We start from the raw sequence: 15713 nt of genomic DNA on the forward strand, positions 1-15713 counted from the left end.
CTATGGTAACAAAACTTCATCTTGTGTTTAATGATGCATAATTCACAAATGCTGGCCTAAAAGAGCCATTGAAAACTGTTGTGTTCTCGTTGATGCTGTAGATACCACATTATTCACAATCTAAATATGTTAGACAACACATCAGTAACAACCTCAATGTCAATTTCTGGTATCACTGGTAACTGCTGTTTTACAGCACTTTCTCTCCACCTTACTAACAGCAAAGAATTCAGAGAACATTTCAATAAGTGCCATGAAATGTGTCACACTAATTTTAAGTTTTGTAGCAAGTTCTTAAATGTTACAGGACTTTGCATTAATATCAAAGAGCCACAGTGAATATAACAATTAACAGACAGTTTCTCTGAGCTTAGAAGTCTGTAATTATAATGTATGGACACAGCAGAATATATTTTCTTGAATATATATGAAAACATTACTTCAAAAACAGAAATTCAACACAAACATGTCACAAGCATATTTTATTTTGGTTTTTAACAGTTACACTTGCTAACACAAGAGACAAAACTTTTACTCTTAATAACTATTTCTACAACTGAAAAACTGGCAATGGATGATGATACACTGTGTGTGTGTGTGTGTGTGTGTGTGTTCCATTAACTAATAAAAACACAGGTATTTATATTTCTCTGAGAAATTCATGAACTTCATACACAGACACGTGATGGTACACATTAATTAAAATTTCCTTAAATTTAAAACCACTACACAAATTAATGATAGGCTAAACATACATTATACATTACAAAAAAAATGGAGGAAACAAGGGTGGTAGGTATTGAAAATCTGTATTGAATGTAACTTTCAAAGGAATGATGTAATGCCATTACACCTCTACATTTCAGTAGCGCCTAATAATAGGTACATTATAGCGATCAAAACCGCCACCCATGGACATCATGTTACCCATTCCGCTAGAACTGCCAAACATGCCAGATTGACTCTGATGGCCAATACCCTGTCCCATTCCAACTGGCTGACCTCGAGGATGATCCATGCTATTACTCCAGCGATCACCTGATGATTCCACTCTCCCCCAGCTGTCAATCTTACTGCCAGAACCCCACTGGGAATTCATCATACTTGAACCAAATGATTTTCCCATTTCTCTGTCACCAGATTTCCAAGAATCGCCTCTATCATATGGTCTGCCTCGGCCCGGAAATGATCTACCACTAATCATTCCTTTAACATAATGCTCCGAACGGTCTCTGGAGGTATCGTATGCTCTTGACTCACGAGGTCTTAGTTTCCACTCTCTAGAAGCTCTGCGATCTGATGATTCCCGTGCTGATACGAAACGTTCTCTATCAAAATTCTCTCTTCTTGTTTCCCTAATTTCATGATCCTTTCCTCTATCGTGGTGCTCAACCCTACTTACTTCTCTATCCACATGATCTATGTCCCGCCTTCTATCATGTTCAATTGCATGAGAATATTCACGGGAGGTATCCAAGCCTTTCTCTCGCACAAATCTATCACTTCTCTTCTCAGGAAGTTCTCTGTGTTCATAAGATACCCTACTGCGACCATACTCTCGTAATCTGAAAAAGATGTAACACTTAAAACAAAACTGAACAAGCTATAGCTAACTTAATTACTGTACAGTTTGGAAAATGAGGTAAATTCTCAGTGAACTAATTATTTTCCCCCAAACTAATTAATGTGAAAATGAATATATATATATATATATATATATATATATATATATATTTTTTTTGTTTTTTGTGATGCATGTGCATGCCCTGAAAAGAAAAGCTCAAAAGTTGTATTTTAAACCACTACTGTCAAAATTTCCAAATCAGGAACATGCATTGGGACCTGACACTTTACATATCAGTTTTTCCAGATTCCTGGTGGTTATACAGTCAAAAAATTGCATTTTTTCCACGAGAAAGGCATATTACAGTATTTTGAGAACTATAGTAAATACTACAGTACAAATGAAAAGTATAGTAAACACAGTAAAAATGAAACCACTATTCCTTTAAATAGGGAAAAAGTGAGTTTCATACATTCATTTCCTTGAAGTTCCAACGATGGGCTTTTTTGAAAATACACTTCACTATGGAAAGGAACAGCATATTTATGAAAGACCACCGTGTTTGGAAATAATTTTTTTTTTTTTAGCCGGTATGGACAAATACAAAGAGATGAAAGCTGACATTTGCAAATGAAATAAAAACACAGTAAACACATTTAGTGAATTGTTACCCTTGTGTAATAGTTCGTGTACAAATCTCAGACTCAGAAACTGAACAGCAATAAAGTAATCGATACATTCCACCATTCAAATATTGCCTCCACAAACCTCTACAGATTCACTACGCTAGAGATTCCCAAAATGTTTCCCTAGCACACTTACTTTTTTTTTGGGATGTGTTATTTTTATGAAACACTTTAATGAAATTTGGATAAGCAATCCTACTAATCAAGGCTTGAAGTCTATTTTAATCCAATCTTTAAGATTAAATGCACTGATGTGTGTGTTACAACTAAATTATGCCAAATCTGTTTATCTGCATTTGATGTGGAAGATGGGGAGTGTTATTGTTATTTGGTTTTTAGGAGCATTAGCAACTAAGGCCATATTTTTCTGGGGATATGTGGTGGTCATTCCCTGACCTTTCCACATCCTCCGTATTTGGGGGTCACGGGCTCGAACCTCGGTCTAAACAAGAAGCGTGTGCAACGCACTGCTGCTCCTGACCACCTGGCTACAGAAGTGCCTGGAAGATGGGGACAATTCACGAAATGCTTGGGGGGGGGGGGAAATTGTTATCAAAGTTTGGGAACACCTACAGTACCTTTCCTGGAAAGACCCACAGTAACCAATTTAAACTCCATAATCAGTGCCATTCTCAAAACACTAGAAGCAGAAACAGTTTGCCATCACGTACACTGACCTGGAAGCTGCCTTCAATTCCATCAGTATTCCCTCAACTATCCACCTCCTACAAAATTACTTCTGTATCATGAGGCAGAACATTATGATTCACAACAGCCCTGTTATCTCACAAAACTATTCTCCTTACTAATCAAACATGTAATCTCAAGAGAGAGAGAGAGATCACAAAAAGAGTTCAAAGGATGAACTCTCTCTGGAGCATTATTTATGGCAATGTTCTATTTGCACAAGAGAATTTGTTATGCTAATTAACCAGCAACTATATCACAAACATCAATAACAGGATCAATCAAAAGCTACATGACTTAAGATCTCATATTAATAAATTTCAACTACTGTTGAAATTTATTAATATGAGATCTTAACTACTGAATCAGTGCAAATAGTCCTCTCTCTCAAGCACCAACCAACCAATGAAAATCCAAGCTCCCCTAGACAGAATACTTATTCTAGCAGACAATATGCATACAGATTTTGGCATCATTTTGGAGTATGAAGTGCATTTCGAGTCCCACATTCATAAATTCATAGCAAAATTTTACCAGATGCACTAGGCTGCCAAACAAAAACTGCTCTACGTTAGATATGTCGATGTGACTTGGCAATACACACACATCTGTATACTCTATCATCTTATATGCCTCTGAAATTTGGGAATCTGCCACGGCACAAACATCAAGTACAGTCAGTTCTGCTATAACGCATATTTTTGCAATGCAGATTTGCTCCAACACAACTGATATATAAGGGAACAATGATGGTATAACATGATTTTGTCTGCGAGTAACACAAGGTGAACACAAAACCCAGCACCAAGCTGAACATAGCGATCTGTGCAATAATACATACAAGTTTACAAAGCTTAAAAAATGTCAAATACGTGAAAGCTATATTTCCCATTTACTGTAGTTGTATTGATTGGAGACACACTGTTCTCAGTTGCTGTATTCACAATATTCACAAGGTAACATGTGATAGTGTACGCCGACTCATGTTTTCAGGAGCTCACATTTTTCTGTTCGAACAAAAATTGTGTGATAGCATGAGCAGAGGAGCACATTTCTGGAGGTCACTACCATAAAACAATTTGCAGTTCCTGAATTATTGGGATTTTCAGTTAGTGCAATCAAATTATAAACAGGTAGTAAACACGATCTTACTGCATTTGCGACAATACCGATAGCTGGAATTCTGTGGGTTTTTACATTATGGTGAAATGAGTTCTGCCTTCCATGAAAATCTTCAATCATAAAATTTTTAGAATCTTCTCTTTGTAAACTTCTCACTCCTGTGTTCATTGTTATCGTTTGCTTATCTTTTTTGCTGTTTAAATTTTACAATTAAAAAAAAAAAAAAAAAAAAAAGCCAGTTAACAAAAATATCAATCAAGCAAACTTCATGTCTTGTCTTGTCAAGGCAAAGTGCTATATTTACTGTAATATTTATTTATTAAATAATTTAAGGTGTTTAAACCTGTGTTAGCAATTTTATTGGGTTTAATTTTTTTTTTTTTGTTTTATATTAAAGCAGAACTGACTGTATATGTACCCTGCTGAATACTAGCTCCTCCACTGAACCATATTTAATGAGATTGCCATCACAATCTCATTAAACTTTGCCCACCTGCTATCCTTGTTAATGTAAAGACATCTTTTCTTTTCCTAACAGCCAAAATAACCATTAGATGATTTTGGAGCTGAATGTCTGAGAACTGTGTAGCTTGAAAAACCCTCAACCTGGACTGAGATTGACTTCTGTGGTAACAGCCCAACCCCAGGCTTGCCTTCTCTGATTGTTTTCTCCCTAAGGCCCAAGCAATTGATGGCAATTCCTATTAATTTGTGAAGGTTTGGAGATACTGAAAAAAGATCCTAAGTAACTTAACCCCAAACAGCCACCCAGTATAAAATTATGGATTGGATGCATATGATCATGTGGAATTCATAAGGTGGCTGTGATATTCAAGCTCTTGATACTCCATAAAGAATATTGTTAAATATTAAAATAAGAAATCAGTTCTGTCTCTGCAATAATACAAGCAATTAAGCAGAAATATAAGCAATGCAAATCTATAAAAATTAATTTGTGTCCATGCCACTTGTGGGCAAACATGAATTCCCAATGTGGATAATGGCATTTAATTCCCAACCACATGTAAAATCCCCTGGCATTGCTGTTGTGAAGGTACACTGTACATCACTATTTGTGTATAATAAACATATGGGAATACTTATTTAATATTACAGAGAATAAGTACAGCCACTTGCCGATTAATGTAAGAGTTGCATTATCCGGAACACTACGTAAGTAGGAACTTCCATAAACAAGCATTTAGGAAATTCCACACTCGCAAACTATAAGGCCTCCGTAGCCGAGTGGGCAGGAGCGGGAGTGCAGTAGCACACGCTCTTTGAGTAGACCGGGGTTCAAGCCCCTGACTGCTGAATACGGTCGATCTGCCAACCCGCACTGGACCAGCGTGGCAGATTATGGTCCATTTCCCTCAACATGAATTGTTGAGGAGGCTTCCATCCTGCAGTGGGTTGATAAAGGCTGCACTTTACTTTTTTACACTCGCAAACTATGCACGCTGAAATTGATAGAAGCAAAAAAGAAATGTTCAACTCGCATGTAAATAGAATTATTTATCCAATTTTTTTTTTTTTATCTCATACGCAGGAAAAATTACAAAAGTGTACAAAATTACAAAATTATTAAATTACAAAAAGAGAGGGGCATGCATAATGCCAGCAAGTTTTACCTTTCGAGCATCGTTGCCAGAATTAACTCTCCAGCTGCAGAATCTGCACAGGCAACTTCATCGCATACTTTAATGTTCTGGAAACCAGCGCGTGATGCTTGAACCTATTAAACCATCCATTACTTGCCATGAACTTAGCTTGGGTTTGCCATACTTATCCTTAACATGTTCATAAATACTTCTTGCTTTTGCTTGAATGGCCATTGGACTCAGGGGCACTCGCTTCCGAATCTAATTTTGTATCCATATTAATAGCTTTTCCATCTTCGATATGGCACCCAAACACTGTTTTTGTGATCACTGTTGATCCTTTAACATCATGTTCTTTAATATACACTGTCCCTTAAAACAGTATTCACTGTTGAAGCAGCGAGACCTTTTTTTTTGGTAGTTGTTGGTGCATAGGCTTCTGTGGCCATAATGCACCTCCCAAGGTTTTTGCAGTACTTTGATCCAAGCCCGAGGCGGGAATCGAACCCGTGACCTTTGGGTTGCCAGGCAGGCACTTTACCCACCTGGCTAGTCCGTTCGGCTCAGCGAGACCTAATTCCGTGCAATAGATGACAAATTTTGTCCTTCTTCCTACTTATTAATTAATCATCTTCATTTCTAAAAAAAAAAAAAAAAAAATTTGTTGTTTCCTAGCACTGCCAGCCCTTATTGTTGGCCCCTTTCCCTTCACCATTGTAATAAGTAAATAGGAACGAAGAGACAATTCTGAAAATGTATTTATGTTTTTTATATTATTGAAGATTTCAGTGAAGGGGAACTCATTTCACCATAATAGCGTAACAAAAAAACCCACACAATTCCAGTTATCAGTATTATTGCAAATGCAATAAGATAGAGTTTACTACCCATTTATAATAGACCGTGCTAAAAGAAAAGCACAATAAACTGGAAAGTGCAAATTGTTTTATGGTAGTGACCTCCAGAAATGTTTTAGAAAAATATCAACAAAGGCGTTCAAATTTGATTCTTATAACGGAACATATGATATCGATGAAAGTGTAGTGCAATTTCCAATATAAAAATGACCTTCTAGAGAGATAAATAGCTTAGTTATATAGCGACAATTTCAACTTCCAAGGTCTTGGAATGAATTACCAAAAAAAAAAACAAAAAAAAACCCACGTGTTATTGGGTTTAACATTATGATATTTTCATGATACCTCCATTTATTCCTACAGGATGCAAAATATGTTTCCATGATTTTTTTAAGTTTTAAGGCTGGCAAAAACTTACGTATAAAGTTGAATTTCCATAAGTCAAGTATTACTTAAGTCAAGAAGTGGCTGTATTCCGAAATCTCAAGCACTAATCTTTTTAAGTACATTAGCATGTATGCATAATGCGCAGACTGTCTTCATGCCTGTCCATCCACATGTAACAGTTCGACTCTTTGTGGATGCATTTTTGTGAAATTTTATACTGAGCATTTTAAACACTTGTTGAGCCATTCTGAATTTCACCAAAATTGGACAAATAGAAATCCAGCAAATTTTATACTGAGCATTTTAAACACTTGTTGAGCCATTCTGAATTTCACCAAAATTGGACAAATAGAAATCCAGCAACTTCCAAGGTCTTGGAATGAATTACCAAAAAAAAAAACAAAAAAAAACCCACGTGTTATTGGGTTTAACATTATGATATTTTCATGATACCTCCATTTATTCCTACAGGATGCAAAATATGTTTCCATGATTTTTTTAAGTTTTAAGGCTGGCAAAAACTTACGTATAAAGTTGAATTTCCATAAGTCAAGTATTACTTAAGTCAAGAAGTGGCTGTATTCCGAAATCTCAAGCACTAATCTTTTTAAGTACATTAGCATGTATGCATAATGCGCAGACTGTCTTCATGCCTGTCCATCCACATGTAACAGTTCGACTCTTTGTGGATGCATTTTTGTGAAATTTTATACTGAGCATTTTAAACACTTGTTGAGCCATTCTGAATTTCACCAAAATTGGACAAATAGAAATCCAGCAAATTTTATACTGAGCATTTTAAACACTTGTTGAGCCATTCTGAATTTCACCAAAATTGGACAAATAGAAATCCAGCAATTGCCCCCCCCCCCCCCCCCCAACATGTTAAGTAAATAGGAGAGGATGGATTTTCAGAAATTTTTTTACACAGGCCCTTCCAAAAAATTTCCAGAACTACTCTAAATTTCATTAAAATCAAACTTAGAAATATTATTTTTTTGTTTATCCATACACATATAATAACTTGACTCCAAGCAAATGGATTTTTATGAAATTTTTTATATTTTGCTGTTACAGAATAATTTTCACAGTCATAGCAAATTTCATTAAAATCAGACTACAAGAAAGCAAGCAATTATTTTTTCATAAGTGTCATATAGGCTACTCACATACTGTATATTATTGCTGAAGCATATTATGTTCACCGACATGTGCTGGTTGGAGGAATGAATGGGCATTGTGGCAGATGGGCAGCAAGAAATTCTCAGTTCACAGATAAACTTTCTCCCCCCCCCTTATAAATCATTAATTTTTACTATTTGCTAATGCACCTGAAATGAACACTAAATCTGCTAAATAGCCCACTTGTTTTGTCCATACAATTTTAAGTAAAAACATGAAAAGAAGTGTACAGTAAACACAGTAATTTACACTAATGGTGAGAAGGTTTAACCAAATTAGTATTATATATAGACAGTTCATAAAACAAGCAAATATATTCACAATCTAGCAAAGATGTTAGCTAATACATAAATAAGACAACCTTAATTAGTGAGATTTTAGGAAATACATAGAAACGGCACCAGTGTTTGTTTTTGCTGTCTGAGACAAACCTTGTCATAGTGCCTAATTCATATTGTAACTTAACAAGCATATATTAGCAGTAGTGCATCTAGCAGTGCCTATTTTAGCCAGCAGCTGTTAAAAGTGCCTCACTTGCACACCCCTAGTGCTGGGCCTGTAAATATATCTACAATTTTATAACCCAAATGTTGCAAACATGAGGAAGAACAAATGTGGTAAATTTCATTCAATTACAGCTGAATGTAGAAACTCCGCATATTCCAGCTCTGACTCATATTTATATAAAATCATCACATGCCCCAAACAATGCCCTTTTCCATGACACTGCTAAGTGCACATATAATGTACATTTCTGCAATATGCAAGAAATGGTGCAATGACTGCATCTATATATACATTCAGCCTAGAGCACTGAATGACTGGGCCATTTTACAGCTATGGACATAGGAAACTTGTGGCAGTACAAATAGTTATAGAAACTAACACGGAGATGCAAATTACTTGTGAACACAAAAGTGAACTTTCGGGGCAATAAACAGACAGCTTTCAAAACTTCTCTTGCCAATTTCCAGTTTGGCTGATTCAGTATTTGCTCATTAATTGGAAAAAAGTAAATTTAAATCAATGATTACACCTTCGAAGGCAGGCAAGCACTGTGAATCAATTTAATGGAAACTTGGATTGGAGTTTTTTTTTTTTTTTTTTTTTTTTTAATGGATTCTTTCATGCAGAAAACACATGCTAATGGATAACAACATAAAAGATTTCTATAGTGAACAAGCACCGAGTGAACTGCACTATAGGAGAGATAACTGTACGTATAAATTGCAACAACAACAAAAAAATAAATAAATATATACAGTGCAGACAAAAAACTGCATCGCCTTAAAAAAAAAGTAACATTTGTAGTCAATATTATAAGATATTGTTTGATTAGTCATTTTGTTTGTCACAAAGCAGCAAAGGTATTGCGTCATATAACGCTGCTTATCCCGGGTGCTGAAATTAAAGCGTGAAGCTGGTGTGAGGAGAAGAACCAGATAGGGCCATAAGAGAGTGCATACACCTTCCCAAGATCAATATTTGAAACAGCTATGCCTTAGTAATCGCCATGCTAGTGCTCCTGATCTAAAACTGGACTTTGAGATGGCCTCTGGTGTTGAAACAAGTCCACTGTCCAAAGACTGCTTTTGGAATGTGGTCTGAACGACTATCGGCCTAAGAAGAAGCCTTTGTTAACTCAACAAATGAGGAAGAAGCCACTTGCTTGGGCTAAAACATGTTTCTGGACAAAAGAGCAATGTGAATCTTTTCTGATGAATCGAAATTCAACCTACACAGCTCATATGGGAAGCGATATGTCAGAAGACGAAACTCGGGGGCACATCATCCTGACCGCTTAACACAGACTGTAAAGTTCCCCGCCGGTCATGTGGTCTGGAGATGCATAACAAGCAAGCAAAGGGGTGGGGCAAATTAAGTTTATTAACGGAATGGTGATTGAAGAAACCTACACTGCTACCTTGGAGTGCCTAAAACCTGTTATTAGGGATCACCACACAGACATCCAAAACTGCATTTTTCAACAGGACTCAGCACCTTGCGATGCAGCAAAATTGGTAAGTTTTATGCTATTTAGATTTAATGATGAGTTTGTCTTCTTGTCTCAAGGCTTAAAACATACTTACACCAATGTTTTCCCTCATTTTTCTCCCTTAAGGTGCAGTCATACCTCAGAAATGCTGGCATTAGTGTTGGACAGGCCCAGTACAGTCAGATTTGAACTCTATTGAAAATTGCTGATACATGTCGTCTAAAATTTCTCAGAAGAAGCCAACAAGATTAAGCTTCAGGAGAGCATCACAAGAGTGTGGCACCAAGAAATTGGGCAACCGCATATCCAGAAGTTAACTCTATGCCAGTCCATTGCAAGGCTGTAATTGCAGCTCAAGGAGGAACAAAATATTGAGGACTTATTTTGCTGATTTACAGTACATAATACTACTAGGTTAACTGGTCATTTCTGTTTGTACACATAAATGCAATAAAATGTATGTTTGGTTGTCATGATTGCCATTTGCATGACTTCTCATATTTCCATTAATTACAGATTGTACCCTTCGGGAAGATATTTGTGGCAATTAGGTATATCAGGTGGAGCCTTTTTATTGGATTTTATTCACAGAGATATATATATCCCATACAACAAATGCACTTTCAACATTTCTGCAACCCACAATGCTGCGCAAAACATAATATTTGAAAAATCCCTAACTTATATAATACTCGACTTACGGAAATTTGACTCAACGTAAGTTTTGCCAGCCGGTGCAAACTGAAAAGAAATATGGAAATGTATTTTGCATCTGTAGGGATAAATGGAGGTATTGTGAAAATATAGTAATGTGAAACCAATAACACTTTTTTTTTTTTTTTGAAAATCATTCCAAAGTCCTTGGAAGCTGGAAATTTTGCTATAGAGTAAACCCCCGCTATTCGCAGTATCTGTATTCACAGTTGCTGATTTAATATAAAATGAAACCTAACAAATTGTGAATGTTAAAGTAGCGTGAACATTTTCCGTGATAAAAATACATGGGCGTGGCTAAAATTATCTTTCCCGGTCAAAACAACACTCAGTGGGTGGGGTAAGAGTGGTCACAAAATCGCAAGCGTGCATGTTTCTCGCTAATCCTTGTTCAGTATGTGTTATGCGCTTGCCATGGAAGGCTTCGTTTGTTTTTAATTTATGTTTATAAATTGAATAAATTTATCAATTTATAAATTGATATGCTTACAAAAGTGATAAATCTACCGTTTTGCAGTGTAAAACAGACTTTTTCGAGTGTGTTAACAGAAGAAAGTGACATTATTTGGACAAGTTCTTTCTAACCCGTACAAAAATATGGCTATGAATAACAAGGGAATGTGAATGTGAAAATATCAAAGAAGGTGGATGACATTAGCGAATAAAATTGAGTTATTAGATAAAATTTCTAATGGTGAAAGTGCCTCCTCAGTGGCAAAACATTATAAAATCAATGAGTCAATGGTATGATCAATCAAGAAATCGGAAGAAAAAATCCGCCGTAGTGTCCGCGAAAACACGCTAATTGTTTCAAATATTTGCTCTGTAACTCGTGATGTTAAATTAGAAAAAATGGAAAAGGCTTTAAATCTGTGGATAGAAGACAGAATGCAAAATAAAATTCCGTTAAGCTCACTCTGATCATTCGTGAAAAGGCAAAACTCCTTTATCAACACTTTAACGAAACTGGTGATAGCACTGGCAGGATAAGTTTTTTTAGCTAACAAAGGCGCTGGTTTGAAAGATTTGTTTGAAACTTCTAATAAATATTACATTTAATATTAAATTGTTTCTTATTTTCATTTCGATGCCATATGCTTGCATTTCACTATGTACTCTCTATGTACATAGTCATATTATGAAGGTACATATAATACATACACATACAAAATTTTAGACTAGTTTTTCTTATATATTTCATACTTTGGAACAGAAACCCTTTATTACTATGGGAGCCATAACTCAGTAGTAGTAGTAGTAGTAGTGGCATGTGATGCAAGAAAGCAAATGTATGAGCTTATGCAGCATCAGCCAAAAAAAAAAAAAAAAAAAATCACACCATTCCCTCCAAATGCCTGTCCAGTTCCTCCTTAAATTTATTCAACCTATCAACTTCCACAACGACAGATGGAAGTTTGTTCCAGCAATTAACCACCCGCTGGCTAAAGGCAAATTTCCGCACATCTATTCTACATCTGTCTTTTCTTAATTTGAATTTATGCCCCCTTAGGTTCGTAACCTGAACAAGTGGAAGGATCCCATCAGAATTCAGCGTGCTCAACCCATTCAAGGCCTTATATACCTCAATCATATCACCGCTCAGGTGCCTAGTCTCCAGCCACTGCAATTTGCAGAACTTAAGCCTGTCTTGGTAAGAGGATCCCTTCATTCCCCTCACCAATCTTGTTGCCCTTCTCTGTACACGTTCAAGTACATCTACATCCTTCCTAAAATGAGGGCTCCAGACCTGTACGCAGTACTCAAGGCGTGGCCTGACCATTGCCTTATACAGAGGGATAATCACCTCCTTTTCCCTGCTAGCAAAATTCCTATATATCATTGACAAAACCCCATGACCTGCCCTGGCAGCCTGTCTGCATTGCTCAGAGAACTTCATATCTGCCTGCACAATTACTCCCAGGTCTTTTTCATTTTCTACCACCTTAAGTGTAGTACCACACAGTTGGTACGTTTCTCTGGGTTACTTCTACCCATATGCAGTACTTTGCATTTGTCAAGGTTAAACTTCAGTTGCCACTTCTTAGCCCATCTGCCCAAATTATCTAGATCCTGTTGCAGTAGCACACTGCCATTACTGTCATTAACAACCCTGCCAACCTTTGTATCATCTGCAAACTTAGACATTAAGCCTGATATACCTTCATCAATATCATTGATAAATATACAAAACAACAGAGGACCTAACACCGAACCCTGTGGGACTCCACTAATAACATTAGTCCAAGAAGAGCAGCACCCATTGATTACCACCCTCTGTCTTCTCGCACTTAACCATCCTTTTATCCATTGTAGCAACTTACCCTTAATACCATTCTGCTCTAATTTGTACAATAGTCTTCCATGCGCAACAGTGTCAAAAGCTTTCCTGAAATCCAAATATATGATATCAAAATTATTTTTTGCATCCAGTTCCTTTGTAACCACATCATAATATCCTATCAAATTTGTCAGACAAGACTTTCCCTTAACAAACCCATGCTGTGTCTGAATTATTGCTGCAGTCTTGTCTAGATGATCCTGCAATGCATCTTTAACCAGCGACTCCATTATTTTACCCGGAACAGAAGTTAAACTAACTGGTCTATAGTTACTCGTGTCACCCTTCGTGGCATTTCTCAGGAACGTAACCCCCGCTATTCACGGGGGTTTACTGTATTCCTAAACTATTTATCTCTCTTCTTAGATCATATTTATAATGGAAATTGCACCACCGTTTCATCTTTATATGTTCCCGTTATAAGAATCAATTTTGAATGCCTTGTGATATTTTTCTGGAGGTCACAACCATACAATTTGCACTTTCCAGTTTATTGGGCTTATCTGTTAGTGCATCTAATTATAAATGGGTAGTAAACTCGATCATATTGCATTTGCGATAATACCAATAACTGCAGTTGTGTGGTTTTTTGGGTTATGGTGAAATATGTTCCCTTTCACTGAAATCTTCAATCACATAAAAAACAAATAAATTTTCAGAATCTTCTCTTCATTCCTATTTACATATTACAATGATGAAGGGAAAGCATGTGGTGGCAGTGCTAGGAAACAAAACAAAATCGATTTACAAATGAAGATGAAAATGATTAAGTAATAAGAAGCAAGACAAAGTTTGTCAGTTTGTCATCTATTGCATGGGAATTAAGTCTCACTGCTTCAACAGTGAATGCTATTTCAAAGGATAGAGCGCATATAAAAGAATACGGATCAATGCATTTAAGATCAACAGTGATCACAAAACAGCATTCAGGTGCTAGATCAAAGATGGAAAATTTATTAATAATGTGGATGTGATTTATTAATAATCAGATTAAGAATCAAGTGCCTCTGAGTCCAATGGCCATTCAAGCAAAAGCAACAAGTATTTATGAAGATATTAATGATAAGTATGGCAAACCAGTGAAATACCACCACTTTGCTTATTGGAGGCTTGAAGTGGTGAAACCCATGTTTAGTCTCTAGAGCAAAGTTTCCGGCATCCCCCTCCCCCCATACTTCTCCTTCAACCCATGCACGGTACTAAGTACAGTAAACCCCCGCTATTCGCGGTATCTGTATTCGCGGTTTCGCAATCGCCGATTTAATATAAAATGAAACCTAAAAAAATGTGAATTTTAAAGCGCCATGAATATTTTCCGCCATAAAAAAACATGGGCGTGGCTAAAATTATCTTTCCCGGTCAAAACAGAGCTCAGTGGGGGGAGAGGGGTGACAAAATCGCAAGCGTGGATGTTTCTCGCTAATCCTTGTTCAGTATGTGTTATGCACTTGTCATGGAAGGTTTCGTCGTTTGCTTTTAATTTATATGCTTATAAATTGAATAAATTTATAAATTGATATGCTTAAAAAATGATAAATCTACCGTTTTTGCAGTGTAAAACAGACTTTTTCGAGTGTGTTAACGGAAGAAAGTGACTTTATTGTGGACAAGTTCTTTCTAACCCCTACAAAAATATGGCTACGAATAACAAGAGAAATGTGAAAATATCAAAGAAGGTGGATGACATTAGCGAATAAAATTGAGTTATTAGATAAAATTTCTAATGGTGAAAGTGCCTCCTCAGTGGCAAAACATTATAAAATCAATGAGTCAATGGTACGATCAATCAAGAAATCGGAAGAAAAAATCCGCCGTAGTGTCCGCGAAAACGCGCTAATTGCTTCAAAAATTTGCTCTGTAACTCGTGATGTTAAATTAGAAAAAACGGAAAAGGCTTTAAATATGTGGAACTCAAAATAAAATTCCGTTAAGTTCGCTCATTATTCGTGAAAAGGCAAAACTCCTTTATCAACACATTAGCGAAACTGGTGATAGCACTGGCGGGATAAGTTTTTTAGCTAGCAAAGGTGCTGGTTTGAAAGATTTGTTTGAAATTTCTAATAAATATTACATTTAATATTAAATTGTTTCTTATTTTCATTTCGATGTGATATGCTTGCATTTCACTATATACATACTCATATTATGAAGGTACATATAATACATACATAAACAAAATTTTAGACTAGTTTTTCTTATATATTTCATACTTTGGAATGGAATCACTTTATTACTATGGGAGCCATAACTCAGTATTCGTGTTTTCGGTATTCGCAACATTTTTCAGGAACTAACCTCCGCGAATAGTGGGGGTTTACTGTACTATAGGTTTTGATACCTTTCGTGTTTGGGGTTTTCATAAAAAAAAAAAAAAAAAACCCAAGCCAAGTTCATGGCAAGCAACAGGTGGTTTAATAGGTTCAAGCATCACGCTGATTTCCATAACATATAAGTATGCGATGAAGTCGGCAGTGCCAATTCTGAAGCTGCAGGGAAATCTTGTGATGTGTTGGAAAAAATTTATGAAGGTGGCTATTCAACGCAGCAAATTTTTAACATTGACAAGACTACTCTGTACT

The 15713-nt window shown here is 36.2% G+C and overlaps 1 protein-coding gene across 2 annotated transcripts in view; it reads right to left on the bottom strand.

The window, feature by feature from the left end:
• Positions 1 to 463: 463 nt before the first annotated feature.
• Positions 464 to 15713, bottom strand: part of LOC150091473 (uncharacterized) — a 189736-nt gene continuing 174486 nt past the window's right edge. For both annotated transcript variants that reach the window (XM_090375758.1, XM_090375749.1), the window contains one exon: positions 464 to 1565. In XM_090375758.1, the coding sequence (XP_090231884.1) occupies positions 863 to 1565 (703 nt within the window). In that variant the 3' untranslated portion in view covers positions 464 to 862. The remainder of the gene's footprint in view (positions 1566 to 15713) is intronic.

Source organism: Mastigoproctus giganteus, chromosome 1 (assembly GCF_048544385.1).
Source record: "Mastigoproctus giganteus isolate SK-2022 chromosome 1, ASM4854438v1, whole genome shotgun sequence".
Lineage (NCBI taxonomy): Eukaryota > Metazoa > Arthropoda > Arachnida > Uropygi > Thelyphonidae > Mastigoproctus > Mastigoproctus giganteus.